The sequence below is a fragment of the Pezoporus occidentalis genome, unplaced genomic scaffold (assembly GCF_034315485.1).
Source record: "Pezoporus occidentalis ecotype Australia unplaced genomic scaffold, CSIRO_AGI_Poc_V1 ctg235, whole genome shotgun sequence".
In the NCBI taxonomy this organism is placed as follows: domain Eukaryota; kingdom Metazoa; phylum Chordata; class Aves; order Psittaciformes; family Psittacidae; genus Pezoporus; species Pezoporus occidentalis.
Window position 1 is genome coordinate 293,129 of NW_026914233.1, and position 26,203 is coordinate 319,331.

The 26,203-nt window shown below is 42.0% G+C and overlaps 2 protein-coding genes across 5 annotated transcripts in view; one reads left to right on the forward strand and one right to left on the reverse strand.

Annotated features, from left to right (window-relative positions):
• Window positions 1-15,003, forward strand: part of NPHP3 (nephrocystin 3) — a 29,124-nt gene extending 14,121 nt beyond the window's left edge. Inside the window, exons 15-29 of one of the 2 annotated variants that reach the window (XM_062621846.1) lie at window positions 371-453; window positions 1,464-1,602; window positions 2,365-2,529; window positions 3,309-3,406; window positions 4,223-4,345; window positions 4,696-4,885; window positions 5,028-5,269; window positions 5,638-5,713; window positions 6,854-6,981; window positions 9,357-9,597; window positions 10,605-10,730; window positions 11,831-11,946; window positions 12,152-12,328; window positions 14,000-14,440; window positions 14,477-15,003. In XM_062621846.1, coding sequence (XP_062477830.1) covers window positions 371-453; window positions 1,464-1,602; window positions 2,365-2,529; window positions 3,309-3,406; window positions 4,223-4,345; window positions 4,696-4,885; window positions 5,028-5,269; window positions 5,638-5,713; window positions 6,854-6,981; window positions 9,357-9,597; window positions 10,605-10,730; window positions 11,831-11,946; window positions 12,152-12,328; window positions 14,000-14,051 — 1,956 coding nt within the window. In that variant the 3' untranslated portion in view covers window positions 14,052-14,440; window positions 14,477-15,003. Of the gene's footprint in view, window positions 1-370; window positions 454-1,463; window positions 1,603-2,364; window positions 2,530-3,308; window positions 3,407-4,222; window positions 4,346-4,695; window positions 4,886-5,027; window positions 5,270-5,637; window positions 5,714-6,853; window positions 6,982-9,356; window positions 9,598-10,604; window positions 10,731-11,830; window positions 11,947-12,151; window positions 14,441-14,476 lie in introns of both variants that reach the window. The other variant, XM_062621848.1, reaches the window with a different exon arrangement.
• Window positions 15,004-15,624: 621 nt separating this feature from the next.
• UBA5 (ubiquitin like modifier activating enzyme 5) lies at window positions 15,625-25,653 on the reverse strand. 3 transcript variants are annotated; one of them, XM_062621864.1, is made up of 12 exons: window positions 25,443-25,653; window positions 23,939-23,984; window positions 23,757-23,846; window positions 22,356-22,465; window positions 21,874-21,960; window positions 21,351-21,435; window positions 20,433-20,537; window positions 20,134-20,261; window positions 19,193-19,328; window positions 18,673-18,748; window positions 17,789-17,895; window positions 15,625-17,263 (listed from the first exon to the last, which is right to left on the reverse strand). In XM_062621864.1, the coding sequence occupies exons 1-12, from the start codon at window positions 25,586-25,588 to the stop codon at window positions 17,180-17,182; spliced, it is 1,200 nt and encodes a 399-aa protein (XP_062477848.1). In that variant the 5' UTR covers window positions 25,589-25,653; the 3' UTR covers window positions 15,625-17,179. The 3 variants fall into 3 exon arrangements, with proteins under 3 accessions (XP_062477848.1, XP_062477849.1, XP_062477850.1); XM_062621865.1 differs by lacking the exon at window positions 23,939-23,984 and having other exon boundaries at window positions 25,443-25,570; XM_062621866.1 differs by lacking the exon at window positions 25,443-25,653 and having other exon boundaries at window positions 23,762-23,846.
• Window positions 25,654-26,203: the final 550 nt, after the last annotated feature.

Consider the following 26,203-nt stretch of genomic DNA (forward strand, 5'->3'; position numbering starts at 1 on the left):
CATGTTACTTTATATTAGAATAGTAGAAGGTTTAATATTGTGTAATACTATCACAAAGATTGGCAGAGTGGGGAAAAAAAGTATTTTACCTTTAATTTTGCCTTAGAGACCAATTCTATAATGACATCCTCATCTTGAGAGGTATAATGGTTAGATCTTAACTCTTTTAAATTCAAAAGGAATCTTTCACTTCTATGCTCCTATAGCTACAAAACTACGCAGTATTTTGTGTGCTGGTCATCATGTCATAGTGTTCACATCTTACAGATAGAAGCATAGCTAGAACTTTTATTTTCTTATGGAATAGTGAACATGTCATTGGTGCAGTTAATTTCATCTTGGCTTACAGATTTTGTTTGAAATGTTGTAGGAGAAGAAGCTTGAGAGACATTGTCGTTCTGCCACAACTTGCAATGCTTTGTATGTCACTCTCTTGGGCAAAACCATTGCCTGGTAAGTTGAGATGATCTTGAAATTATTATGCTCATCACTAGATTAGAAGACCTGAAGTAGGTTTGTTAGCATTTCGAAATACATTCATTTAACGTAGAATGAATCTTGTTAAGAGAAAAGAGTGGAGCAACCATTTCCCCCTTTCACTGACTGTACATGCAATGGGAAGAATAACCAGAATCACCATTTTGATCCTCAGTGAATCCAAATAGATATATCTATCTATTTCTGCTCTCCTGTTTTATTTTTCTGTTACTCTGCTCTCTGGGTATGTCAGTTGCTTCAATGCTTTTGAAAGGTATTTGGGGAATGTTGGCATTGTTTTATTAAACAATTTAATTCAGGTCTGTTGTATTTACCGATGTACCAGATAGTTTGCCTCACAGACTTTTAAGGCTGAAGGAAGTTTAACAACTGTTTAGTGTAACACCCTGCATATGGTACTTTGCCCTATAATTCCTGCTGTGGAGAAAATTAATCTTCCCTCTTGTGCAAGAGAATACTTAATAAGTGCATTGGCTTATTATTAACCTAGACCTCACCTTGTTGAGAAAGATGCATTTTTAGTTGAGAGATTCCCAGGAGATGATAGACTGGTAATTTACCCTGGGTGACTCATTTTGATTATTTTTTGTTTCTGTTTTATGTCCTAGAGTGCTTAATTGGTCCTGCAAACAGGCTTTGTAAATGCATTAAGTGGAACAGCAGCATGTGGTCTTACCTTTATCTAGCCGGGTGTTTTTATTCTGTGCTCCTGTTGGAGGAAAGAACACTGCAACATACTTTCTTTTTAGTAAATAAGAATGTAGCAGTTATTGAGAGAAATCAGCCAGTATAACAGAAGGTGGCTTCAGGAATTCACCTCTTCTGAGTTTAATCTCAGCAAGACCTGTGCGCCTGTTAAACGCAGTAGGAATTCAGAGCCTTTTTGAGCTCTTCAGTACCTTCAGTTCATCTTACTCTGCCAAATTTGATATTCTAAACCATGCCCTTTCTGTCCTTCTGCTCAGTCTTGGAAATACAGGAAATATAGATGAAACCCTTCAACAGTGTTTGCAGTGTCAAGACACCGTGTCACTGTACAGGCTTGTTCTCAGATCAATTCAAGAATCATTGCGGAGTGATACAGAGAAAGGTCTTTTGAGAGAGGTAAGCAGAAAATGCGTTGCTGTTTCTGCAGGTATTGTACATTCTGTCCTGGAAGAATCTTAAGTTACAAGTAAATACAAATCTGTGTTGGTTCATATGTAGGATTAGAGATGGCTGTGTTATTAGTATGGAAGGGACAATTTTAGTAATTGAACTATATCTTTTGCATAACTGTAGAACGTCTGACTGCTTTGTGTTACATTTCAACTAAGTCATTGTCTCCCAAAACAACTTTTCCACTATCATGGGATACAGAAATAGCATTTCCTTTCTGATTGCTGCCTTCATCCAATGATTAACTACACTGAGTGTAGTAAATGTAATCAGAACGTGGGATCTTGTGAATACAGGGCACTGCTTCCTCTTCCTACCTTTGCAGCATCTCCCTGTTGTGTAGAACACTGATTTGATTAGGAGATGATATTCAGTTTTTGCTAGAAGTTCTTTGGTGCTGGCAGCATAAGGCCTTCAGCATATTTTACTGAGATGGAAGTTCCTTATCATAATGGAGTCATTTTCCAGTGTTTCAGAGGAAGGTTGAAGGAGCCATTCATTTGTCCCAGAGTGTCCCATTTGGTGCTTTATGTATTAGTATGTTAATCCATTAGCACTGAGGACTGTTCTTTGAGGACTGAAGAGGGGAAAGGGCTTGTGTAGGCAGGTGTTGTATTGGCTCCTAAAGTATTTTTTGTGGGATTTCAGCATAAGTAAGCTCTGCAGCAAACACTGCTAACTATAGAATACTTGTTGTGCTCTATGTAGATACTGTGTGTCATTGGTGTTAGCCACAATGGTGTGAGTGAGTCAGAGCTGATGGAACTTTATCCTGAGCTGTCTTCTGCAGCCTTAGCCTCGCTCGTTCACAGCCTGCACAGAATGTGTTTGCTGACATATGGCTGTGGTTTGCTGAAGTTCCAGCACCTCCAGGTAGGTTTTGTAATCCAAGCAAGTGAAACTCCACCCCCTGAGCCCCGGCTGGGTTTTAGAACAGTTCTGTTGTTAACTGGGATGACTGTGTTATGTCTGTGTTTGCTCATCTATTTTCCCTAAGGTCTGATCTGATGTTAGAATCACCTTGAAAACTGCTAGGGCTATGACGTTAGTATTGGCCATTACGGTTCAGCAGTTGAAACCTGGCATTTCAAACCTTCAGAAACTTCTGATCTATTAGTTGTTAACTAACTCCATGTGTTTTAGAACACACAGGGTGCTGGAGAGGGACTCTTCATCAGGAACTGTAGTGATAGGACAAAGGGTGATGGGTTCCAGCTGAAACAGGGGAAGTTCAGGGTAGATATAAGGAAAGTGGTGAGGCACTGACACAGGGTGCCCAGAGAAGTGGTAAATGCCCCATCTCTGGCAGTGTTCAAGGCCATGTTAGACGGCACTTTGAGCAACATGGTCTAGTGTGAGGTGTCCCTGGCCATGGCAGGAGGTTGGAACTGGATGATCTTAAGGTCCTTTGCACCCTAAAGTATTCTATGATAAAACACTGGTTCTGCAAAAACCAAGCAAAGTGGTAGAAGGGACTATCTGCATAACCAGAGCTCTGGTCTAATATAAGACAATGTCTTGCTAGTGCTTTTGTCATCAAAAGACTTTCAGTTCTATATGATGTGTTGCATAAAGAAATCTTGCATAGCACTCTGTGTATCATCAGCACGTAATAAGCAAATGCATTTTCTTTCAATTATACTGTTTTGCAGGCTTGGGAGATGGTGAGACTAGAGTACATGGAAGAAGGTGAAAATGTTCTTTCTGCCTATAGACAAAAACTAGTGGAGTATTTCACCATGCAGCTAAGGTAGGTCAGAATTCCTCAAAACGTGTTAAATTGCAGGCTTTATGCCTTGGGGATATTTTTGTTTTCTTCATATAGCTTCTTTGACTCAGTTTAGTAAATTATTTCAGCAGAGTAACTCTGCAAAACCCTAGTTGTCAGAGTCAGTTTATTATTGATACATTGCTTTTTAATCTTGGAAAATACTGAGGACTATGGAGGGGAATGGGAAGGAGTTTCTACCACATCAGTTACTTTGTGGTAACTGACCCCATGTGGATTTTTAACTCCCAGTAAATGCTAGGAATTTTGAAGTTGCTTGGAACTTGGAGAAGCAGAGGACAACTTGTGTTCAGCAAGCAGTTAGCACACACACAAGAGGAGGTCCAGTAGAAAAGCTGAACAGCTACAAGCTCACATCCAGCTTGAAAAGTGGTTTGAATTTACAGTCCTGAGTTAGTGTGTCCCAGCTGTGGGTTACTGCTTACTGCTGCTCCACAGAGCAGAAAGCAGAAAGCCAAGGGAGGCACAGTGTGCCAGGGAAAAGTCACAGAGGGATGGAGGGCTGCTGCAGGCCTGCAGTCCTGCTAACAGGCACAGGTCAGCCCATATGGGAGGGAGGAGCAGCTTCCTGTGGGGTACCTGGGGGTTCCACTAGCTCTGAGGTGAAGTTAAAATGAAGATGTGAGAAAATGGAGTACATAGCTCTTATAGGAGTCAGTCTGGTTAGACATTCAGGCATGGCAATTGTGTGCTTGCCTAGTTTTCACTTCAATTGGCAAGTTCTTTTAGGCCTCTCAGGGTTTTAATGTTTGGTTTTATTTGCTTTTCTTTCAATAGTCGGGACCGAGTGACTTGGAGAAGCGCAGATGAACTTCCCTGGCTCTTCCAACAGCAGGGAGATAAGCAAAAGCTACACAAGTGTCTTTTGAATCTCTTTGTATCACAAAACCTTTACAAAAGGTACAAAAGCAGCCACTGCTTCAGCAGTTAGAAACACTTCAAAGCAATTTTTTGTCAATATAAATCAGACAGTGACAGATACTTATTAAAAGAGCTGAAATAGTAGAGGCTGAAATGCTAAATGCTGTTGTCACATAAATCATCTTTTTTTTCTATCCTGTTACATATGGGGGTTGGTAAAGGGACAAACAAATACTGCTGTTGAACAGCGTAGTCTCCGTGGATTGTCTCTAGATGCTGTAGCCTAAAGACAGCATTCATGCATATGGGCCTTTTCTTCTAAGCTAGCATGAGTCTGAATAGAGGGGTATCAGAGATAAGATGAGCTTCTTATTTCCTTGTTAAAACAGGGGACATTTTGCAGAATTGCTGAGTTACTGGCAGCTGGTTGGGAAAGATAAGAGCTCTATGGCAGCTGAGTATTTTGACTCTCTGAAAGAATATGAGAAAAGCTGTGAGGGAGAGGCAAGTATGATCTGCCTGGCTGATCTTTATGAGACCCTGGGACGGTTTCTTAAGGACCTAGGTCTTCTCAGTCAGGTAAGTGCACCTAGAGATCGTTGTAACAGCAAGAAGGCAAATTAAGCAGAGCTCAGCGTGTGCTTTCTGTTGCAGTTGCGAAGTCGTTGTAGCACGCAGGGTGCTGCCTGCTGCCATCATACACTGACCTCCCTTGTTCCAGGCTGTAGCTCCTCTGCAGCGCTCTCTGGAGATCCGCGAGACTGCACTGGATCCAGACCACCCGAGGGTGGCACAGTCACTGCACCAGCTCGCAGGAGTTTATGTGCAGTGGAAGAAGTTTGGAAATGCTGAACAGCTGTATAAACAGGCCCTGGAAATCTCTGAGAACGCTTACGGAGCTGAGCATCCTCGGGTAGCCCGTGAACTTGATGCACTTGCAACCTTATACCAAAAGCAGAACAAGTAAGCTTAACTACACCGGTATTTGTATGTGGAGGTGCCCAAAAATAACAGCAAAGATTTTCCTCCTGAAGCAATGTTTCATTGGTTCTGTTTTAGAGTTTCTTAAGTTCCCATGCAACCATGAGCATCCCCTCTGTATTCCTGTAGCAAGCCACCCAGTAGGGGCCAACAGCTGTTTTTCATTTAACAACAAAGCATTGTCTGGCCCTAAGCATCTTGAATATTTTTATCTTTGACAAAAAGTATGATTTCTCCCCCCAAGATTCTTAAATTCTCCTCAAATTTATGCAATCCAGTAATTTAGAAGCTTTCCAGAATACTCATCGATGCTACATTTGGCATTCTTCTAACACTATAATTGTTTTCAGATATGAACAAGCTGAGCAACTGAGGAAAAAGTCCTTCAGAATACGCCAAAAAGCAGCAAGGAGGAAAGGCAGCCTGGTAAGGAGATGTTTGATACTTATAGTACAGGGCATGTTGTGGCTCTGCAGAATGGATGGTAAAGTGCCCCTGCAGAGCTGACAAAGCTCCAGGGCTTTGGATAATTGAGGGCATAGGTAGTGGAGTAGCCCAGCAGCAGCTTTTTTAACTGCCCTTTCATCTCTGCTGTGAGTGGAGATGCATCAGTTCTACTGGTATGGAGTTGGGAGGGGTGGAAAAGAAAGAAGTGGGTATGTACATTTTGGGTGTGCAGAATTACTGCTGATAGAGTTGGCTGTTGAACTGGCAGTGGAATAAGGTGTTCTCTAGAGGGGCTGAGGCATGTATCCTAATAGGATGAACAGAGTGTTTTACTGCAGTGAATAATCCAAGCAATAATTTTAGGTGCCATGCTAAGTTTTTCCCCATTTTGTCTTCTGTGTTTTTCAGCTACAGAGTTCCTCTTGCCATTCTTGAGCTAAGGCTTTGTTTGTCATGCAGTGCTTGTACTAGTAACTTCAGAGCTCTAAGTTGTACCTCTAATAAAAATAGTGAAGGGCCATAAGAGTGTTGCTATTTCCGCGGTGCTTAAGTAGAAATGAATTTGGATCATGGAGATTTTGTCCATTTCTGTAAGGAGTTCTGCTGCACAAATCTTTCTGTTAAGACTGCAAAGATAGAGAATAGGTGGAGCGTGTAACAGTGGCTCCACTTTTTACTTGTAATTCACTTTGCATGTAAGCATTAGCTTGGCAACCCATTTTACCATGATCCATGGAACATTTTACAATGATCCAGCCTGGAGTAATAGTTAATGTGTATTTGTAAATGGCATTTTAGGATAGGAGATTAAATTGGTTTCGAGTATAGAAACCTAAGAATTTGATCTGAATTGATTATTTGAACTGTGGAGTTTAAGCAGATCAGCGTGTGTGATACAAGACAAAGCACAGTAACTTTAAAATCCTGGAAGCACTTTGGGTGAAATTCCCTGTTAGATTGTAAATAAGCAAATGTTTATGTGCCAGTCAGCTTGAAAACAGAACTCAGGTAGGATTATTGCGCTCCTTTGGTACCAAACTAAATCTTTTGATGTTCTGTCTTTAGCTGTACTTTCAAAGTAATGGGGATTGGCTTATAGTACCTTGTGCTTTGCCATAGTGTGGCTTTGCTCTCCTGCGCCAAAGAGCCCTGCAATTGGAAGAGCTCACCTTAGGCAAGGATACACCAGATAATGCTCGAACCCTCAATGAGCTTGGAGTCCTCTACTACTTGCAGAATAATCTGGAGTAAGTGTTATTAATTGTGATGCATCCACTGAGTGTCCCTATAGATGTAAACGGAGGTAAAGCATTGAGAACTAGCACTAAATGTGAACGCATGATCAAATATGATGTTGTCCCTGATTCATTCTATTGAGGTTTGTTTGCTGTGAAATTCACTCATCATTTCTAGGGTTGATGCTGTTAGCATGTGAGTATTTACTAAGTCAGTGCATTTCCTGCATTCAGAATTGCTGGTCCATGGTTTAAGTTCACTATCTTTCATTGCACATATCAGTTCTTTCTTGATATTTGTGCCTCCTCTACTCAGCTTTTCTGTTTTGTGACCCTCCTTTGTACTGTTCGTATGTGAATGGCAGGATTGTTCTGTAAAATACACTCAAAATATCAGTATTAGTAGAAATCATGAGTAAATATTCACTGTGCTTGGAATCCTTAGGCCTTTACCCTGCTGGCCTTTTTAAGGGTGAAAGAGGACAGAGCAGCACAAAGGTGTTCTAAGAGCAGATAAACAGGGGTGTTGAAGGGGAATGAAAGGTGCAGAACAGTTCTGATTGCATGGCAAGAAGCCACTCTTCACATCAGCTTCTTCAGGCCGCATAGTAGTCTAAAAGTATGTGTTGTGAGGGAGTTGTAAAGTCATGTTAAATGTTTTCAGAGGAAAAGGAGAGTGCACAGCAAAAAAAGCACAGAGTAAGTTCTGTAAGTATATTACATTCTTCCTATGCCTGATGTTTATGTCACAGTAGTTGCTGGGGAGCTGCAGAAATACATTGTAATTTAGGATGTGCACATGGAATCTCTGTTAAATGCAGAGATTATAAATATTTAATAATTATATATAATAATTACATAATTCTATATAATTATATCTTATGTATAAAATACATAATTATATATATTTCATTATTATATATTTTATACATAATATATAATTATATAATACATCATGATATATGATTACAATAAATAATTATATAGATATATATTATAAAGTTATATAAAATTTATATAATTTTACATTATATATAATTATAAAAATATTATATATAGTAATTATAAAGTTATAACTTCTTTATGGTGAAGCAGTTGATTTTTAACAGTATTGGAAATGTGGGGTTTTCCATCAGTTTTCCCTCATGAAGTCATGCTGAAGTGACTGCTAATAGAGGAGTGACACCTATCTAATGTCATACAAGATCATTTTATATTCCTCATTATTCATATGTAGTTCCTGTCTGACACAACCAAACTTCTAGAGTAACTGTATCTCCACTATTTCATAGGTGAGCAAAAGGATAAACTTTGTGCTAGTGAAGCTTGAAGTCATTGTTTTAACTGGGTATTGTTTCTCCATTCAGAATCAGCAAGTCCGAGATTGAATTTTTTGATCATTTGATGCAGTTAGAATGAAATCAATGACAGAAGGGATTGTCACTTCAGTCGTGTATGTTAGATCACATCATCCCCCAGCCCCTGCGTAGAGTGAAGACCTTCTGACATTTCTCTGAGATCTCCAGAACTGAACCTACAGTTCTGTGTATAAATGACTTTTTTTTCCCCTGTAATGTGAAATGGATTTTTTCCCATTTCCTAAGCTGACCTCTTGGGAATGGTGTCACACAGTATGTCAGGATGACAAACTGCCTGTTTGTGGATGCTGCCGTTGTTACGTGGGGATCACACGTTGCTCCTGACAGAGGTGCTGTAAATCCATAGTGGAATAGTAGTACTACACTAGTGAGACAAAGTATACCCTTTTGATAGGGCAATGCTTGAATGGTTGCATTACAGAGTCTTTTTCTACTTTGTCACTTCTAGACAGCTTCTTCTATGAGAAGCTAGCTCGACACACATAAAATCCCGTTCCAGTCTCTGTCAGCTTGGTGTGAAAACTGTCTGTTCAGCCCTATAATGTGGTTTATGTTCTTTAAAGTCCCTTGAAAAATATGTGTTCTGGACCTTTACCTCATACCTCACTATTGTTTTATCCATGGAAGTACTTGACTACTGTGCCCAGAAGCCAGTAGACTGTTTTGAACAAGGAACGGTTACTTGCGTAGCTGAAGAGGTAGGTTGAATTAAAGAGCACCCATGAGTTAGGGTAATGTTTGCTGAAATGGGCTAGACTGGCTTTTCAGCCCTTATAACACTGGGGATACAGGATTGCACGGGAATATATTAACCAGCTTGCTGCCTACATCCTAGACACAGCAGGTCTCTGCTCTGGTGTTTGCTTATTCTGAGGAGAGTCCGCTCTCCGGTGCCAGTGTCTGTGCAGTTTCCAAGGCTGAGTTTGTTCTGTTTCAAACAGCCACTTCAGCCTGTACGGCTGTTCCCAGCTTTCAGGTAACTGCTGACTGAGTGAATGTGTTCTGCAGGACAGCAGAGCTCTTCCTGAAGCGCTCCTTGGAAATGAGAGAGAGAGTCCTGGGGCCCGACCACCCCGACTGCGCGCAGTCCTTGAACAACCTGGCAGCCTTGTACAATGAGAAGAAGCACTATGACAAGGCAGAGGAACTCTATGAGAAAGCTTTAGACATCAGGAGGAGAGCACTGGCTCCAGATCATCCCTCTTTAGCTTATACTGTGAAACACCTGGCAGTGCTGTACAAAAAGATGGTAAGCACAAGCCTGTTACCTTTTCTTACCACCTTGCATTGTTGGTCTTCAATCCAGAGGGAGTGGGGCATTGGAATATTGTCAGCTGTTGGTGATCCACACCAAGAAAAGATGCATAAAGATGTGGTCAAGTGGCCTTGGTGTGTTTCCAAAAGGCCCACTAGCTTTCTCAAAACACATTTATTAAATACATACTTATTCCAGATGAGTTACTGAGCATCTTCAAACTGGTGATGCTTTGAAAACATAAGGAGAAAATATGAATTTTGCAATTCCAGTGATCCATTTCCCACCATAACAGTGGAAGTCTGCAATATTTAATTGCTATTGACTATGAGAATTCACATTCTAAGAACAGAAGCCTAAGCATACTTGTGAAGTCTAGCCAGTTAATATGTGAGCAGATTGGAATTTGGAGGAAAACAGATTTGCTGGAAAAATAATCTCCAATAAAACTAGCTGGAATATAAGAGAGGTATTTTAGATAAACCAAAGTCAAGAAGCCAATGCCTCAATATGGCAAATGGGAAGCAACAGGTACTTGAAATGGCATCAGACACTGTGGCTGTTCCAGGGAAGATTGTGTGAACACCACTTCAGTACGTGGAAAACTGCCCAAAAGTTAAGGCAGCTCCATTCCCATTCCCATGTCACCAGTAAAATGCAGGCCCTTCAGGACAAAAAATAAGCTCTGCTCTCATCTGTGCCAGGATGAGGAAATACAAATGGACACACTTGTGGAGAAAACATACATTCTAAAAGAGAGATAGGCATAGCTGAGAAACACATCACCTGGGAGCTGAATGTGCTCAGTGTTGGGGAAAATTGGGTCCTAATCAATATTCATGATAAAGAATCTGTGCAGAATATAACTATGACTTAACCAGAATTAAACCCTTATTCTGGAAACAGCTACATCTTCTCCAGGGCTTTTTGTTTCAAATAGATTTTACTGTTGCTGTTTTGACACAAAAGAACTGAATCATTTCCACCCCTGTTGTTTCTAGGGAAAACTTGACAAGGCTGTTCCTCTGTACGAACTAGCAGTTGAAATCCGACAGAAGTCATTTGGCCCAAAACACCCCAGTGTGGCAACTGCCTTGGTCAATCTGGCTGTCCTGTACTGTCAGATGGTAAGTGCTTCTTGTCTTACATGTTTATTATGCCTGTCATAGGTTGTATAAGAGTAGGACTAGAGCACAACATTTCCGGTGACGGGGTTGTCACACTATGGGGAAACACAGCTTCACTGCTGAGTCAGAGGGAAACACAACCCTTTGAATCATAGACTCATAGAACGGTTTGGGTTGAAAAGGACCTTAAGATCATCCAATTCCAACCCCCTGCCATGGGCAGAGACACCTCACACTAGACCATGTCACCCAAGGCTCTGTCCAACCTGGGCTTGCAGTGTCTGAAGGGGCCTACAACGATGCTGGAGAGGGACTCTTCATCAGGGACTGTAGTGATAGGACAAGGGGTGATGGGTTCAAACTGAAACAGGGGAAGTTCAGGTTAGATCTAAAGAAGTTTTTCCCTGTGAGGGTGGTGAGGCCCTGGCACAGGGTGCCCAGAGAAGTGATAAATGCTCCAAGAGAAGTGATAAATGCTCCATCCTTGACAGTATTTAAGGCCAGGTTGGCCAGAGTCTTTGGTGAGATGGTTTAGTGTGAGGTGTCCCTGGCCATGGCAAGGGGTTGGAACTGGATGATCTTAAGGTCTTTTCCAACCCAAACCATTCTATGATTCTATGTATAAGAAAATCTGAGAAGGCTGTAGACTTCCTAGTTTACAGCTAATATGAAATTCAAAAGAGTTGCAATCAATTTGATAAAAACAAATCAATTTACCACATTCCTCACTTAGCATCAGTAGGAGTGAGCTGTTGATTTTTTTCTCTATTTCTGCAATATGCATATGTGATTTTAAACAGGGATTAAAGTTGTCTCAGGTAAAATTAAAGAGCATTTGGTAACTCAAAGCTTTCAGGATTGAGATCTTTCAAAACTGCCCAGAAGCCCAGACCCCAATTATTACAATATTGGGGGTGGAATTGCATTTGCAAGGGCAAACCAATTGCTCTGACAATCTCAATTACCATCCTCATCTGTCAACAAACACCTTTCTGGTTAATTATGCATGACTTTGCATCTAGGATGTGTTGATATTCTGTTGGCAAAGGAATTACAAGTGTAACATACATCTGTAACAAACAACTCTTTCCTACCCAAAGAAAAAGCAGATTGAAGCTTTACCTCTCTATGAGCGGGCGCTAAAGATTTATGAAGACAGCTTTGGGCACATGCATCCTCGTGTGGGGGAAACTCTGAAGAACTTGGCTGTGCTTAGGTAAGATTATATGGTTTAGCCCTATAAAAGCAAATTACTATAACAATTACTGGATGAAAGAAAACATCCTGGACTTGTGTACTTAATAGGCAAGTGGGGAGCTTTAAGCATGCTTTGGTGACAGCATGGTGTGCATTGCAGTTTAAACGAAACGAGAGACCTGTTTTATTTGCTTGTTTCAACTTTGTTTTACTCTTCTCCAAAGCTATGAAGGGGGAGACTTTGAGAAGGCAGCGGAACTGTACAAGAGAGCTATGGAAATAAAAGAAGCAGAGACTTTGTTGATAGGTGGAAAAGCAACTTCTCGACACTCATCGAGTGGAGATACATTCAGCTTAAAAAGTGCATTATCACCCAGTATTTTCCTGGAACATGGACAAAGGTGATACAAACCTGCTCCAAGGAAAGGCAGGCTCTGTTGCTATTTTAAAGCAGACATGAAATGACTATCTATTTTTCCTGAGATAATGTACTATTTTGGGACCGACCCCTATCTTCATGAAAGACAGGGAAACAAATGTTGAAGCTTGAAATCCTTCCATGTTAACTTTGCAGGCTGCATGGTACAAAGTGAGCTTCTTTCAATGTATATGAAAGAATATATGAAGATATGTACATTAGTTACTAGCTAAAGTCAGAGCTGCTGCTAAACCCATGTATTGGTTACCTCTTAGCCTAAGTGCCAGGATTAGAATGAGTTCAGTGTAACCTATTGTATATACTCTATGGAGTAATTCTTATTTCTGTGTTGGAAGGGCTTGGCTTGTAGGATTTGTGTATTTCTGGTTTTCATCCATCCTTCCTGCCTTTTTAGAAGCTTTTAAAGGTGTTTCTAAAAGGAGTAATTTTGAATAAGTCAAAAGCTCCACCCAGAATACCTGCAGGATGGCTTCAGCTTGAAGTAGACTTACATTCAAGGGACTTGTGCAAAAATAATTAGTTTCCTTGAGGAGCTAATACCTAAATATACCCTCATATACCCTAAATACACCCTCACCTACAACTAAAGCTGTTTTCAGATTCAACTGTGTCCAGTAAAAATACTTGCAGTAAGGAACCAGAATGATGATGATGATGACCCGATTCCCTGTTGTTAGCCCTTTAGCAATACTTCTGCTATTTAATCTCATAGAATCCCTTAAAACACAACAATATTTGTATTAGCTGGGAAAGCCTAGTAATGCAAACTAGTTTTCCATCAGATAAAAAGATGCTAATCAAATCTACCTGCTTGCTGTATTTCGTGATACTCTGGTCAGCTGGAAGAATCATTCTGAAGTCTGTTCATTCCAATTCAATCATAGAATCCCAGATTGGTTTGGGTTGGAAGGGTTCTTACAGCTCATAGGCAGAGACACCTTCCACTAAGGTGCCCAAGGCTCTGTCCAACCTGGCCTTGAACACTGCCAGGGATGGGGCAGCCACAGCTTCTCTGGGCACCCTGTGCCAGCGCCTCAGCACCCTCAAAGGGAAGAACTTCTGCCTTAGATCTAACCTGAACTTCCCCTGTTTCAGTTTGAACCCATCACCCCTTGTCCTATCGCTGCAGTCCCTGATGAAGAGTCCCTCTCCAGCATCAATCCATGAATCAATTTAAATAAATACTAAAAAACCACATTTTTATTAAGTGAAAAACTGAAACTTCACTATAATGTTTTAGTGGCAACTGATGTAAAGATTTACTTGATCTAATTTTGACTGAAAAATGCAAGTGGCCATCACCATCAGAATGGCACTTCCCTGCCACAGTATTTTCTCTCTTTTTAGAGCAGAGTTAAATATAACCTATTTCAGCCCTTGTTCTGGAATTTAACATTTTGGTAGGGGTGTAACTTAGCAGAGGAAACAATATATAAACCCGATAGAACAAATACACAACCCAAATCTGATTCCAAAGGTTAAGATTTAGTTGGAAAAAAAAAACAAATAGCTCTTGAAGGTATTACAGTACAGCAGCAGGAGTTGACACTCTGTAATAGCTCTCTGGGTATCTCATTCTTAGTTCAGAAAATGGGGTTTTAATCAAAGCAGGAGTTTTTCTCCTCTGTTTCAGCCACCTTGAGAAGCTGTGGAAATTGGGAAGTTCTTTGCAGGATTGTTGCTAAAGAGAAGGAAAAGAGGAAAAGGTAAAAAAGCACACAAAAACCACCCCCCCAAACCCTCAACCTTTTCAGCTTGTGGGTGTTTCTGTTGCCTGCTCTGCTCAGAGCTGGGAGTTCCCTCCTCCAAAGCCAGTGTTGGGAATTAGCAGATGTCTGCTCAAGGTTGTCACCTCTGTTCTGATTTTAAAATGTCTAGTGGTGTATCTTGTTCTCCTAAATAGTTTTCCTCAGTGTTGTTATCTTAAATGAGAAGATATGACACTGGAGGTCTAGAAAGGATCAGACTTGCCCCATTCAGTGGTTTTCACTTCTGAACTGTCACACTTCTTCCCTTGAGTGACTTCTTTCGAACTCACTCACAGGCCGCAGGGTTGATTTTAGGAGAAAAAGCAGTCCCTAAAAAGTAGCAGATCCCTAAAAAGTAGCAGATCCCTAAAAAGTAGCAGATCCCAACCATCCATGCTCCACCAGCAAAGATAGTGAGGAAACAACAGGCTTCAGCTGTCAACCCAAAGGAAACCTTCTACAGGAAGTAAAACAGGACCATGAGTAATGGTGGAGGGTCTTGCAGGCTGCATGTTGGCCATGAGCTGATGCAGCTGTAGTCATAGTGCTCTTAAGACAGTTGTCCATGTATCTGCAGTTGTGCCTCATGGACATCAAAAAAGTAACTTGTGTTATCTGGTGTATGCCAAATGATACCTCTATGTAGAAAACAACAAAGAGCGTGACCAGTTTCAATGGAGATTTCATCATAGTCAGTATGAACATGTCAGTAACAGTCATGATACACTGTAAAAACAGAATGCTTCTTTTATCAGATTGCCAAATAAACAAAGCTGGGCTAAACCATTGCAAGATGCTTTGTTAGTTCATCATAAAAGAAGTCATAAATCTTCTTTCATGTTTTATAGTCAGAGGACATTATACTTGTAAATGTCTTTTTAACTTAAAATCCTTGAAACTGCTTTTTTCTTTGATGCTGTTTATTTTTAAGTCATTTTAACCACTGGCACATACAATCATCTTAATGCATTTTCTGATTAGTTCAAGTTCTTGTATACACAAGCTGAAAGTAGCAGGAGAACCACCCTGCACGCTCTGTAAGTGAGCATATGAAGTGTATTACTTTGCTCATAAAACTCTCCAGGAAGTAGAATGGTAAATGCTTGCATCTTGTAAAGGTGTCAGTCGTGTGTAGCAGTCGTGCGAGCAAATACTGAAGAGACAAGAATAACTGAGCTCTTGCAGAAGTGAGTCAACTGTTGGCCTCAGGATCTCCAGAGCCAGGCCTTACTTCAGTGCTCCCAACAGAAAGGTAAAGTCACAAAGGAATGCAAGTAACACTTAACATGCGATTTACACCAAACTAGTTGGACTTAGTGACACAGATTCGAGCATGTACCTTGTTAATGATCTCATCATCCTATTTCCCATCCCTATTTACAGTTCATTTTGAAAATCCGCTTGCTCCAGAACTGGAATCAATCCAAAACCCCACTTCCATTCTATAAGATAATGCACCACAGCCAAAACCTCCCTCACCACCTGCATGAGTGATTTTTATGTATATAAAGATCGTGAAGTTTATAAGCATTGCTTAGAAATCAAACCGTTTTAAACTGAGTACCAGAAGCACATGCCCAGCATTGCTCTCTCTTTACATGTTGGTTGGATACTACTACCATTAATTACTACCTGGTTCTGTGCTGGCTGCATCACGCTGTGGAAAGGTAGTTTCTGAAGAGCCCAAGGTGGAAATATTTGTATTATAATGCAATGGATGTTCTTCTAAATCTCAATAATGATCAAATTCTGGATCAGATGCCCCCAGTAGCTCACATAGTTGCAGTGGATACTTCCAGTTGTGCAGGGCACTGTCACTGCAGGATGTACATTTACAGGTCAGTTTAACAGGTGACAGGTTAAAGGTACTATGACTGTACTAATGTTATTTACAGGACAAATGCAATAGCTCAGCTACTCCACTGAAGATACTTGCAACACTAAATGGAGTTTACAGCATCTAATTTTAGAAGCTTTCCTATGCAAACACAGATGAAGTATATTCCTTAATATAACCCATATAATGGGGATGGATCAGAATTCCAGCTGAAATTTAAATAAGCAACAAAAATACTGAGATTTTCAAAGAGATAGACAACATCTCCTGTTCTCTCCAGTGGTGCTGGTAATTCTTCAGATTGTGTCACAAAAAACATCTGCCAGCTGATGTAGTGGCACTGTTAATACCCAGTTTGCTAGTATAATTACTACTAACTAGAGACTTTGCCTTGTTGCAACATACTCAAAGCATTATCCCATACAAAACATACAGGCAGCTATTTAAGAACAAGCAGTAGTAAAACATTGATAAACCCAGGGTAGTTAAAAAAAATTCCATTCCAGCAGTATTTAAAGTAGATGAAAAGGCTGAAATGATCTACTCAGATCAACAGTCACAGCACAATCCATGCCAAGAATACAGAGACCAGTGAGCAACAGCCAAGTACAAGTGCCTGGAAAATCAGGAGCAGCAATCTGAGTGAGGTACTATCTGCCCTTGGCCTACCAGGTGCTCTCCAGCAGATCTCATCTTTCACTTGTCTTATATTGTGTTCTGTTCTCATCACATGATGGTGCATATATTGTGCTGTGCCTGCTTTTGTGAGTTTCATAGAAGCATGGAATGGTTTATGTTGGAAGGGACCTTAAGATCATCCAGTTCCAGCCCTCTGCCATGGGCAGGGACACCTTCCACTAGAGCAGGTTGCTCCAAGCCCCTGTGTCCAGCCTGGCCTTGAACACTGCCAGGGATGGGGCAGCCACAGCTTCTCTGGGCACCCTGTGCCAGTGCCTCAGCACCCTCACAGGGAAGAACTTCTGCCTTAGTTTGTCCATCTCTTTTTATTTCCTACTGAACAGCTAGCTGCACACTAGGAGTGCTGAGAAATTAGAGTTTACAGTAGCACAATCCCTATGTACAACATAACCGCGTCTCCTGTAACAGTTCCATTTCATCAGAAACACAAAGGTAAGTTTCAGTGGAGGTAAAAAAAGGAGGAAAAAAAAGTGTGGTCTTCTTATAATCCACTGTCAACCCAAACTCCCCAGAGTTGTAGTTAATATTGCTACATGTTTCTCATTTTGGCCATGAGTTCTTCTAGGCTTTCTTCAGATTCTGCTACCGTTTCCTCAGTTATCAAATTCTCTTCCTATGAGAAACGGGAAGAAAAAGTTGGTGTCACAAGTAGCAAACAAAAAGCCCCCCACAAATAAGCTTGATTTCTGAATTGCAACATTAGGCCTAAATCATTATCAGCTTACATTGTGAACTGTTCTGACAGGGAGTTAGAGTGTTCTGGCTGCAATGACACAGATTCTATGTTCCCCAGGTATACAAATTGCTCTTTGATTACACACAGCTTTTACAAGATAAATATGGTAAAAATCAATTAGTCACCAAAATATTAACTGAGAAATTCAGGTTTTCCTTTCCAAACACATTCATTCCTGTCACCTTGTAACTACAGTCACACTGACATCCATCCTTAAGCATCTTCTATAGAAGCACAAACCTGGACTGCAGAAGGCACTACTGGGATGAACTGAGGTACAGCTACACTGTGACTGTTCCAGATGGATTTTTAGTGTAGGTTTAAAGGGTAACCAAACTCGCTGCTTATTAGGAATGTAATCTACAACACATTCCAAAACTCCATGCAGAATAAATACATTACCTTGTTCGGGATAGTGTATGCTACAGTAATGCCCTCGGGAAGCTCAGGAACCGGGCCAGATGCAGCCTTCAGCTCCTCTTCTGAAGTTTCTGATACTAATTCAATGCCTTTGCATTAAAACGAATTGAGAACTCCATTACAAGTTAGAAGAACAAGTTCTTTACGCACTAAGTAACCAAAATGAGAGGAAAACAGCAGAGACTCTCCCAAAAGAGAAAGAAAATTAAAAGCAGGAAGATCTTTGATTCCAGCTTCTCCATTCCATGATCAATACAAAATATTTTCCCTTGACAATGTATTAAAATCTATGGACAAGAATGGCACCTCTCCTATAGGACTTCCTTCTCCTTACCATTTAAATCTTACTGTGAGGGCACTTCTCCCAATGGTGAGCTAAGATTATTTTCTATATCATGTAATAAACAGAAGATACATATCTTATCTTGAAACGGCTATATAAAACACACCATTCCTTAAGGCAATTCCTTCTAACTTAAAGCCCTGAGAGGAACATAAAGATCCAGGGGATGGTTCAGCACAGTGGGTAGGGAATGACAAAAGCTCTTGAGTTACGTATTTAGTTACACAGTGAGTAAATCTTCTCACACCTTTTATATCTTCAGACCATCTCCTGAGAAAGTTTCTTATTCCAACAGCTGTTGCATTTTGAGGCTAAAACCTGCACATTACACTAAAAATACATCACTGAGTTGTGGTAACATTACTGTCAAACCCTGTGAAAAGCCAGCAGGAGCTACACAGTGTAAGTCACAAAAGCTGGGAACATAAGGAGTCCATGTACCCTGCAGTGTGTTACCCAAACCAAAGCCTTTAACTGAATCTCCATACTGGGAACGTCGTTGAGTCTCCCTCTGAATACGTACCCCAGTCATTGTCTTCATGTACTATTTCCTCTTGCTGTTCAACTACTTCTTCTTTTGGTTGTGCAGCTGCTTTTTTCTGAAGGAAAACCACAAAAAGATAAACACTATAATGTATGTAATAGTCCCACAACAGCAAGAAAGAGCTTATCTAATGTTGACACTCCTTTGAATATTTAAGGTATGCAGTCACTATTCAGAACTTCGTAGGGCATAAAAAGGCAGAATACCTGCAAGGGAAAAACCCAAACCCATTAACACTCAAACCCATGACTGCCAGAAAGGTTGAGTAATCACTGTAGAAGAAAATACTATTTAACTGAATGTCAATTCTGCTCCCCTTTGCTTTGAGATAATGCCAAGTACTGTGTTTTTAGGAACACATCCAACCATCTGAAGACAACACTGCTGAAAACTGGAGTAGCAATGTAAGTTTTCTTCTGCTACAGATCTGTAGCTTGTTTTGTTCTTAAGACTTTAAGAGAGGAGCAAAACCAAACCAAAACCAGCAAATCTTTTTTACCTTATAATTTTCTTGCTGTTTTCTGCAATTTTGGTCACTACATTGTGGGTTTGGCTTCATAGACATAGTTGGAAAGAAATCCTGCATCGCGTTGTAACCGAGATAGTAACTCACAGTACCAAAGTTTAACAGGTACCTAGAAACACAGAGAAAGCAGGTCCTTATGTACAGATTCGTTCGCTCAAGGGATCCTTTTTCCTCAAAGAACTTTTAGAATATACTTTCATACTAATGCAGTTGTAAGGAGCTACTGTAATTGTCCTGAAACAAGCTGTAGTCACCTAACAGTGGGATAACTGCATCAACATAGAACTCTTATAGAGGCTTTTGTGGTGTAAGTGTGAGAACAGGTCAGCTACAGTCTCACAGAAAATAGGTTTAGAGTAGCATATGAGAAGTTTTCTCCTCTGCCTTAATCCACTGCTTGAAATGCTCAGTTGTCCTGTATTACAATGAGAGAGTTTTCAGCAGCTAATCAGAACCAGCTTAATCATCTTTACTGGAGGGTCAGAGCTACAATGGAAATAAACATACAAACCTTGACACACTTGAGAGGTGGGCAGTGCCAACCTCTCAACCCAGCCAAGTGCAAGGTCCTACACCTGGGTCGCAGCAATCCCAGGCACAGCTACAGGTTGGGCAGAGAAGAGATTCAGAGCAGCCTGAGGAGAAGGACTTGGGGGTGTTGGCTGATAAGAAACTGAACATGAGCAGCTTCAGTGTGCGCTTGAGCCCAGAATCCCCCTGTGTGCTGGGCTGCATCAAAAGCAGCGTGAGCAGCAGGTTGAGGGAGGTGATCCTGCCCCTCTGCTCTGCTCTTGTGAGACACCTCACACTGGACCAGCTTGCTCAAAAAAACAGACCCATCATCATGACATCTCCCCTCAGGTTTCTTTCTCTCATTGTGCTGAACACGGAATAGCAACAACTCGGTCACTTACTTGAGAACATTTTGTACAAGAATTCCTGCCACAACGCCCATAGTTGTAGGGAGACTGGCTGCACAAACTCCTTCCCGTTTGAGTGTTTTCTCATCAATATTTGCAGCAACTACGAGTGGAGGAGCACACTGAGGGCACAGAAATAAAGTTTTAAGAGAAGTACTACCCCCACCCCAGATGACACAAGATTTTAAGCTACCCCTTCAGCTGTGCCAGGATCACATTCCCTAGCCAGCTCATCTTCACATTCCCAGCCCTGCTTAAGAGCCAAACAAGCAATTCAGCAGAGCAATGCATACCGCAAAACACGCGGATTCCCCAGGTATGATCAGCTGGATATGTCCTGACACTGCGTTTTCACTCACTCCAGATTCCATCCAGATTTGTCCAAGTTCATTGCAGGCCTTAAAAACACAGAAACACCAAAACAAAACCACACACAGTGTAAATTGAGAGGGGTTAAAAACATGGATCTTCCTGCCTTAAGACAAAAAGGCTATAATCAGGAAAAAATGTAGAACAGAAATTACTCAGCTGAGTCAAAGGACAACTTAAAGTTGTCCTCAGGATGGACATGTCCTTTGTATGGCCATGTATATCCTTTGTGCTTTCCTAAGGACCTGACATTTTTGAACAACTACAGGCATTAGTGATCCAGTCACCAGCACACTGCAGAATCTCATTGCACAAACTACTATTATACGGCGTATCTGTGGACCTTCAGTGCACGTAATTTATGGATCATGTTAGCCAAAGGATAACAGAAAACATGCACTTGGCATATACCCTATGTTGCCTGCTACTATAAACACAATCTGACTAGGTACACAGCCTCAAGGAATTTTATATACAAGTATACAACAAGTCACATGAAGTATACAATGAGCTATACACAGTCTAAAGAGCTTGAAAGCTTTAACATCCCAGGCTTTGATCATACCTTTATATAAACAGAGTAATTTGGAAAGATGGAGAGGGCTTACAACACATAACTTTTGCTAACCATTAGCTGCTAGAAACTTAAAGGTCTACAGTTATATTCATGCATGTGTTTTATGAGAATGGGGTAAAACCTCAGATTCTGCTTCCTTAAACCAAGGAGGAAATTTCTTAGAACATTTTGATAAGTCCCTGTCTTTTCTCTAGTCCCCATACTTCCTAACATTATTTATAGGAGAAAACAGACTTCCACAAGCTCATGCCCTCGATGGCCTTACCGTGTTAATTGCCATACGAGCTTCAAAGTTGTCCACGCAGCTCAGAACAAGATCCACAGGCTTCCCCTCCTCTAGTGCCCCGTTACTGAAATAAGCACCAGAAGTTTGTGTGAAACTGCTGGCAGAACAAAATGTCAGTGTGGCAATCCACATGGTGCTTTGGAGCACCTGGGAAGTGTGTATCTAACAAAACCTGTGCAAATAAGTACACACAAGGCCACACTGGACAGAGCCTTGGGTGACATGGTCTAGTGTGAGGTGTCCCTGCCCATGGCAGGGGGTTGGAACTGGATGATCTTACGGTCCTTTCCAACCCAAACCATTCTGTGATTCTATGAAATAAGGCCAACTCCAAAGAAAAGGTCTAGGTAGGAATGTCTCCACATATATATATATATATTTCCCACTGGTTTTCAATTGGAAGCCATTAAATCAAACCCCCCCACCCAATAAAAGTCAGGCTGTACAGAAAGAACCACAAATCAGCAGAAGTTACCAAGATGCTTTTGTTAAGAGATTTTACCTTATTCTATCCATGAAGTGCTCAAAGTTGTCCAGTGTTGTGATGTTGTAGTTATGTACTTCAAACTGAACATCAGGATTAATATTCCTTATGGAGGAAATAATATGAGCCAATATCAGTAAATATGATAACTTGCATTCTACCCCCTAACTTCACAAGTGTTCCTACAGTGTTAAGCTTCCAGTCTGACATTTAGAATATATTTGTATTTATCAATAATTCACAGATTAGGAAAGCCCCACAACACTGAAGTGGCATAGTTTATACCAAACTTCTGAGCAGAATTAGCCATACTTAAAAACATTAAGGTTTTGGTCAGTATAAAAATTGTCCATAAAGTACCAACCATTCTCACAACTATTTTATACTCACATTTCCAAATGAGATCAGGCTACTTTGCAAGTGATTAAGAGTGAAACATCAGTCTTCTGGAGCAGTATCCTGGGTAAATACATTTTGATACCCACTTCTCTAAGTCATACCTCAAAGTATGCTCTGCTGCTTGCACTTTACTTAATCCAGCTTGATGAGGTTGGAAGAAGAGTCTGTTCATGTTTGCCAGTTCCACTTTGTCATAATCAAACAGAAGCAGCTACAATAAAGATTGGAGATTCACTTATGATAACACAAAGACTGTGCAACCAGAGCATCATGGCAAGGCATTTTATACAACAAAACTCACTCTAAAACCAACAACAAAACCATCCCAAACCAAACAACCCCCACTTCCACAGTTCCATTCAGTTCCCATATAAAAGCTCCTAAGATTGTATGTGAAAAACTGAATTCTAAGTACTATTCAACAGGAACTGACCAAGTCATGAAAACCACTCTTAAAAACCAATCTGTCCATTTGATCTAAACTAGGAATATTCAACAGATTATCTACATGAACACTGTCATCTCTGTTACCACATTCCTACTTGCTGTTATGGCATTAACTAGGAACACATAGTTTCTTTTGCTTGTCCGGGCAAGTAGTTCTTCAAAATAATTCACTTAAAATACCTACATCATACACAGACATGTGGAGTATTATAAACTCTGAATCAACTGTCCAATGTCCTTTTCTGTGCCCAAGATGCTGGTCTTCAGGAAATGCTCCTTCACAGGAAGGGGGAATAAACTTTGCAATCAGAAATTGCATCACCTCTGTATTTAAGAAACTTCTTGAAGTTCCAAGAGTATATGGTCAGGATTTGCCTGGAAATACAAACATCTAAGCCATTTCCCAGATTCCTTCTTTAAGGAAAAAGCCTGTTTTTTAACTCTGCAGGTTCTTGATAAACACATCAAATTCCTTTCAATTGCTGCTAACTTTTTAGCTCCAAGTGCCACATGACAAACTAATATATGTGACAAAAATACCAGTTCTACATCTACCATATTTAAACTTCAGGTCTATCAACTTGCTCTCATAAAACTTTAGCATCTATGTCAGTTACCCCCTCCTTTATTTTGTTTTCCTTCTGCAATAATCCATTACAAAGTTTAGATAGATGGGCTGATATAGAATCACAAAATGGTCTGGGTTGAAAAGGACCTTAAGATCATCCAGTTCCAACCCCCTGCCATGGGTAGGGACATCTTCCATTAGACAAGGTTGCTCAAAGCCACATCCAACCTGGCCTTGAACACTGCCAGGGACAGAGCACTCACACTGGAATATCAGAGCAGGAAGACAAGCATCCAAACAAAAATGATTCGCATGATTGAGGATTAAGCCCTAAGTAAATGTGATGTTTACACAAGTGCTGCTCTTGAATGCTTTCTTTACTACTCTTTTATTGCCTGAAATCAACTGAGTGAAATCAAATCTAGTTCTTTATGAAGACCACTGGTCCATCTACTGTAAAGAAGCAGAGGAAGAAAGCTCTCATTACCTTACCAATGCCACACCGTGTCAGCATTTCAGCAGTCACACTCCCAACTCCACCTACACCTACGACTGCTACCGTAAAGGTACGGATTTTCTGCAGAAAGAAACCAAAAGCACACCAGTTCATCAGAAGTGGTCCTCACAGGGGGGAAATGCAAGGCTGTTTCAATGCAGACAGAATCCTACCTCATAGTCTTTGACAATTCCCATTCTTTTTAACGCCATCAAGCGACTACGAAGAAAAAACAGTAACATTATATAGACAATGCTCTCTACAGTACTATAAGCAATTTTGCTTTTCAAGTACTTAAAATCCTTTTGCTTAAAGACAACCCCACCAAGCACTAAACTCAAGCCTGCTGTTTTCACTGTAGTTGTGATTGACAGCTAGATATAGCCTAAATGAGATAGTAGATGCTTTCCTATTACTCCTTCAACAGAATACTCAGCCTGCAGAAACTCCTCTACTTACTCAGCTGGTATGAGTAGCATCACTGAACTCCATAGCTATCTTTGTAAATGAATCCCTGATTTTCACATTGAAACTCTACACATTTTCCTGTAATGAACCACACAGCAGCAGCCCAGTGACGACTCTTCTTCTTTCTGATCAATTTAATTAGATTAACTCCAGCATCACATTAAAGGAAAATAAACTAAAAGCCAGAGGTTATGAGGATAACTGGAAGAATTTTGAAGTAATCCTTTGTCCTGCTATTGCATTTTTTCATTGAAAGCATCGAAGGAAGTACAAGAATCAACATGTATTAAAGCAATTCATCCTGAAAAAAATAATGCATCAGAATTCCAGAGCGCTGAGCATTAGAAGAGGTTGCAGATGCTCAAGACTTCTCAAATCCAAACTCTAAAATAGTTAAGTTAGAGGAATAAGACCTCATGCAATACCAACACCTGTCATGTTTAGTAGCAACTTAGCTGAAAAACCCAGTCTTCTCTCGCTCCCCCTGTTAAATCTGAGAGCTTCTCTCACCACAGGGCATCTGCCTTCACAGAACTGTCTGACCAGCCATAGAATGATTTGGTTTGGAAAAGGCCTTTAAGATCACCGCCTTCCAACCCCTTGCCATGGGCAAGGGTTGTCCCAAACATAAGGACATGGAGCTGTTGGAGCAAGTCCAGAGGAGGCCACAAGGATGATGAGGGGCTGGAGCACCTCCTGTATGGAGACAGGCTGAGAACATTGGGGCTGTTCAGCCTGGAGAAGAGAAGCTGCGTGGAGACCTCAGAGCAGCTTCCAGTGTCTGAAGGCGGCTACAAGGATGCTGGAGAGGGACTCTTCATCAGGGACTGTAGTGATAGGACAAGGGGTGATGGGTTCAAACTGAAACAGGGGAAGTTCAGGTTAGATCTAAGGCAGAAGTTCTTCCCTGTGAGGGTGCTGAGGCGCTGGCACAGGGTGCCCAGAGAAGCTGTGGCTGCCCCATCCCTAGCAGTGCTCGAGGCCAGGCCGGACACAGGGGCTTGGAGCAACCTGGTCAGTGTGAGGTGGTTGTGGCCCAAGTGCATGACCCTCAGACCCCCGCCCGCACGGGCCCACCTCCACACGCCTCTTCCCCTTCCCCAGCCCCACGGCCTCAGACCCCGCACCCCTCCCGCCTCCCCACGGCTCAGTCCGGGCGCCCTCCCATAGCCCGACCCCGCCGGCGCAGCCCGCCGCCCCCGGCCGCACCTGTAGGGGTTGGTGTCCGTCACCTCCGGGCTCATGGTCTCGATGCGGGCCCGCGGCTCCGCCCGCCCGCCCCTCTCCCGGGCCAGCTCGTCCTCCAGCTCCCGCACCCGCCGCTCCAGCCGCTCCAGCCGGCCCGGCTCCGCCATGGCAGCGACACGTCTGCCCGGCCGGCTGACGGAGCTTCCGGGAGCGGCAGCGAGCGCCGTCCCCCGACAGCGCCGGCGCCTCAGGAGCGTTCCCGCCTCGAGAGGGGCTCTTGGCGCCTCACAGAGGGCAGCGGGCGGCTGCGGCCATGGCGGAGGGCAGCTGCCAGCCGCGGCAGGAGCGACCTCCGGGGGGCCGCGTTCTTCCGAGAAGAAGCCGTCCGTATCCGAGAGCCGGTCCTGCACTTGTGCCACAACAGCCCCTGCACTGCTCCAGGGCTGGGGAGGAGCGGTTGGAAAGCTGCTCATGGAAAAGGCCCCGGGGGTGCTGATTGATGGAGCTGAACATGAGCAGCTGGTGCCCAGCCAGCCAGGAAGCCACCAGCATCCTGGCCTGTACCAGCACCAGTGTGGCAGCAGGGCCAGGGCAGGGATTGTGCCCCTGTGCTGGGCGCTGGTGAGGCTGCACCTCGAATCCTGTGTTCAGTTCTGGGCCCCTCACTGCAAGAGAGACATTGAGGTGCTGGAGGGGGGCCAGAGAAGGGCAATGGAGCTGGTGCAGGGCCTGGAGCACAAGTGTGATGGGGAAGGGCTGAGGGACCTGGGGGGTTCAGTGTG

Bases quoted from the DNA above. Each gene is read 5' to 3' on its own strand.
- UBA5 (XM_062621864.1), bottom strand. From the start codon at position 25,588: ATGGCGGAGCCGGGCCGGCTGGAGCGGCTGGAGCGGCGGGTGCGGGAG. The intron at 21,961-22,355 runs GTATGACTTAGA...TTCCTCCATAAG, and splicing joins GCAGCAGAGCATACTTTGAG to GAATATTAATCCTGATGTTC. The intron at 18,749-19,192 runs GTAAAAAAGATT...GTTTTCCTTCAG, and splicing joins AACAGCAAGAAAATTATAAG to AAAAAAGCAGCTGCACAACC.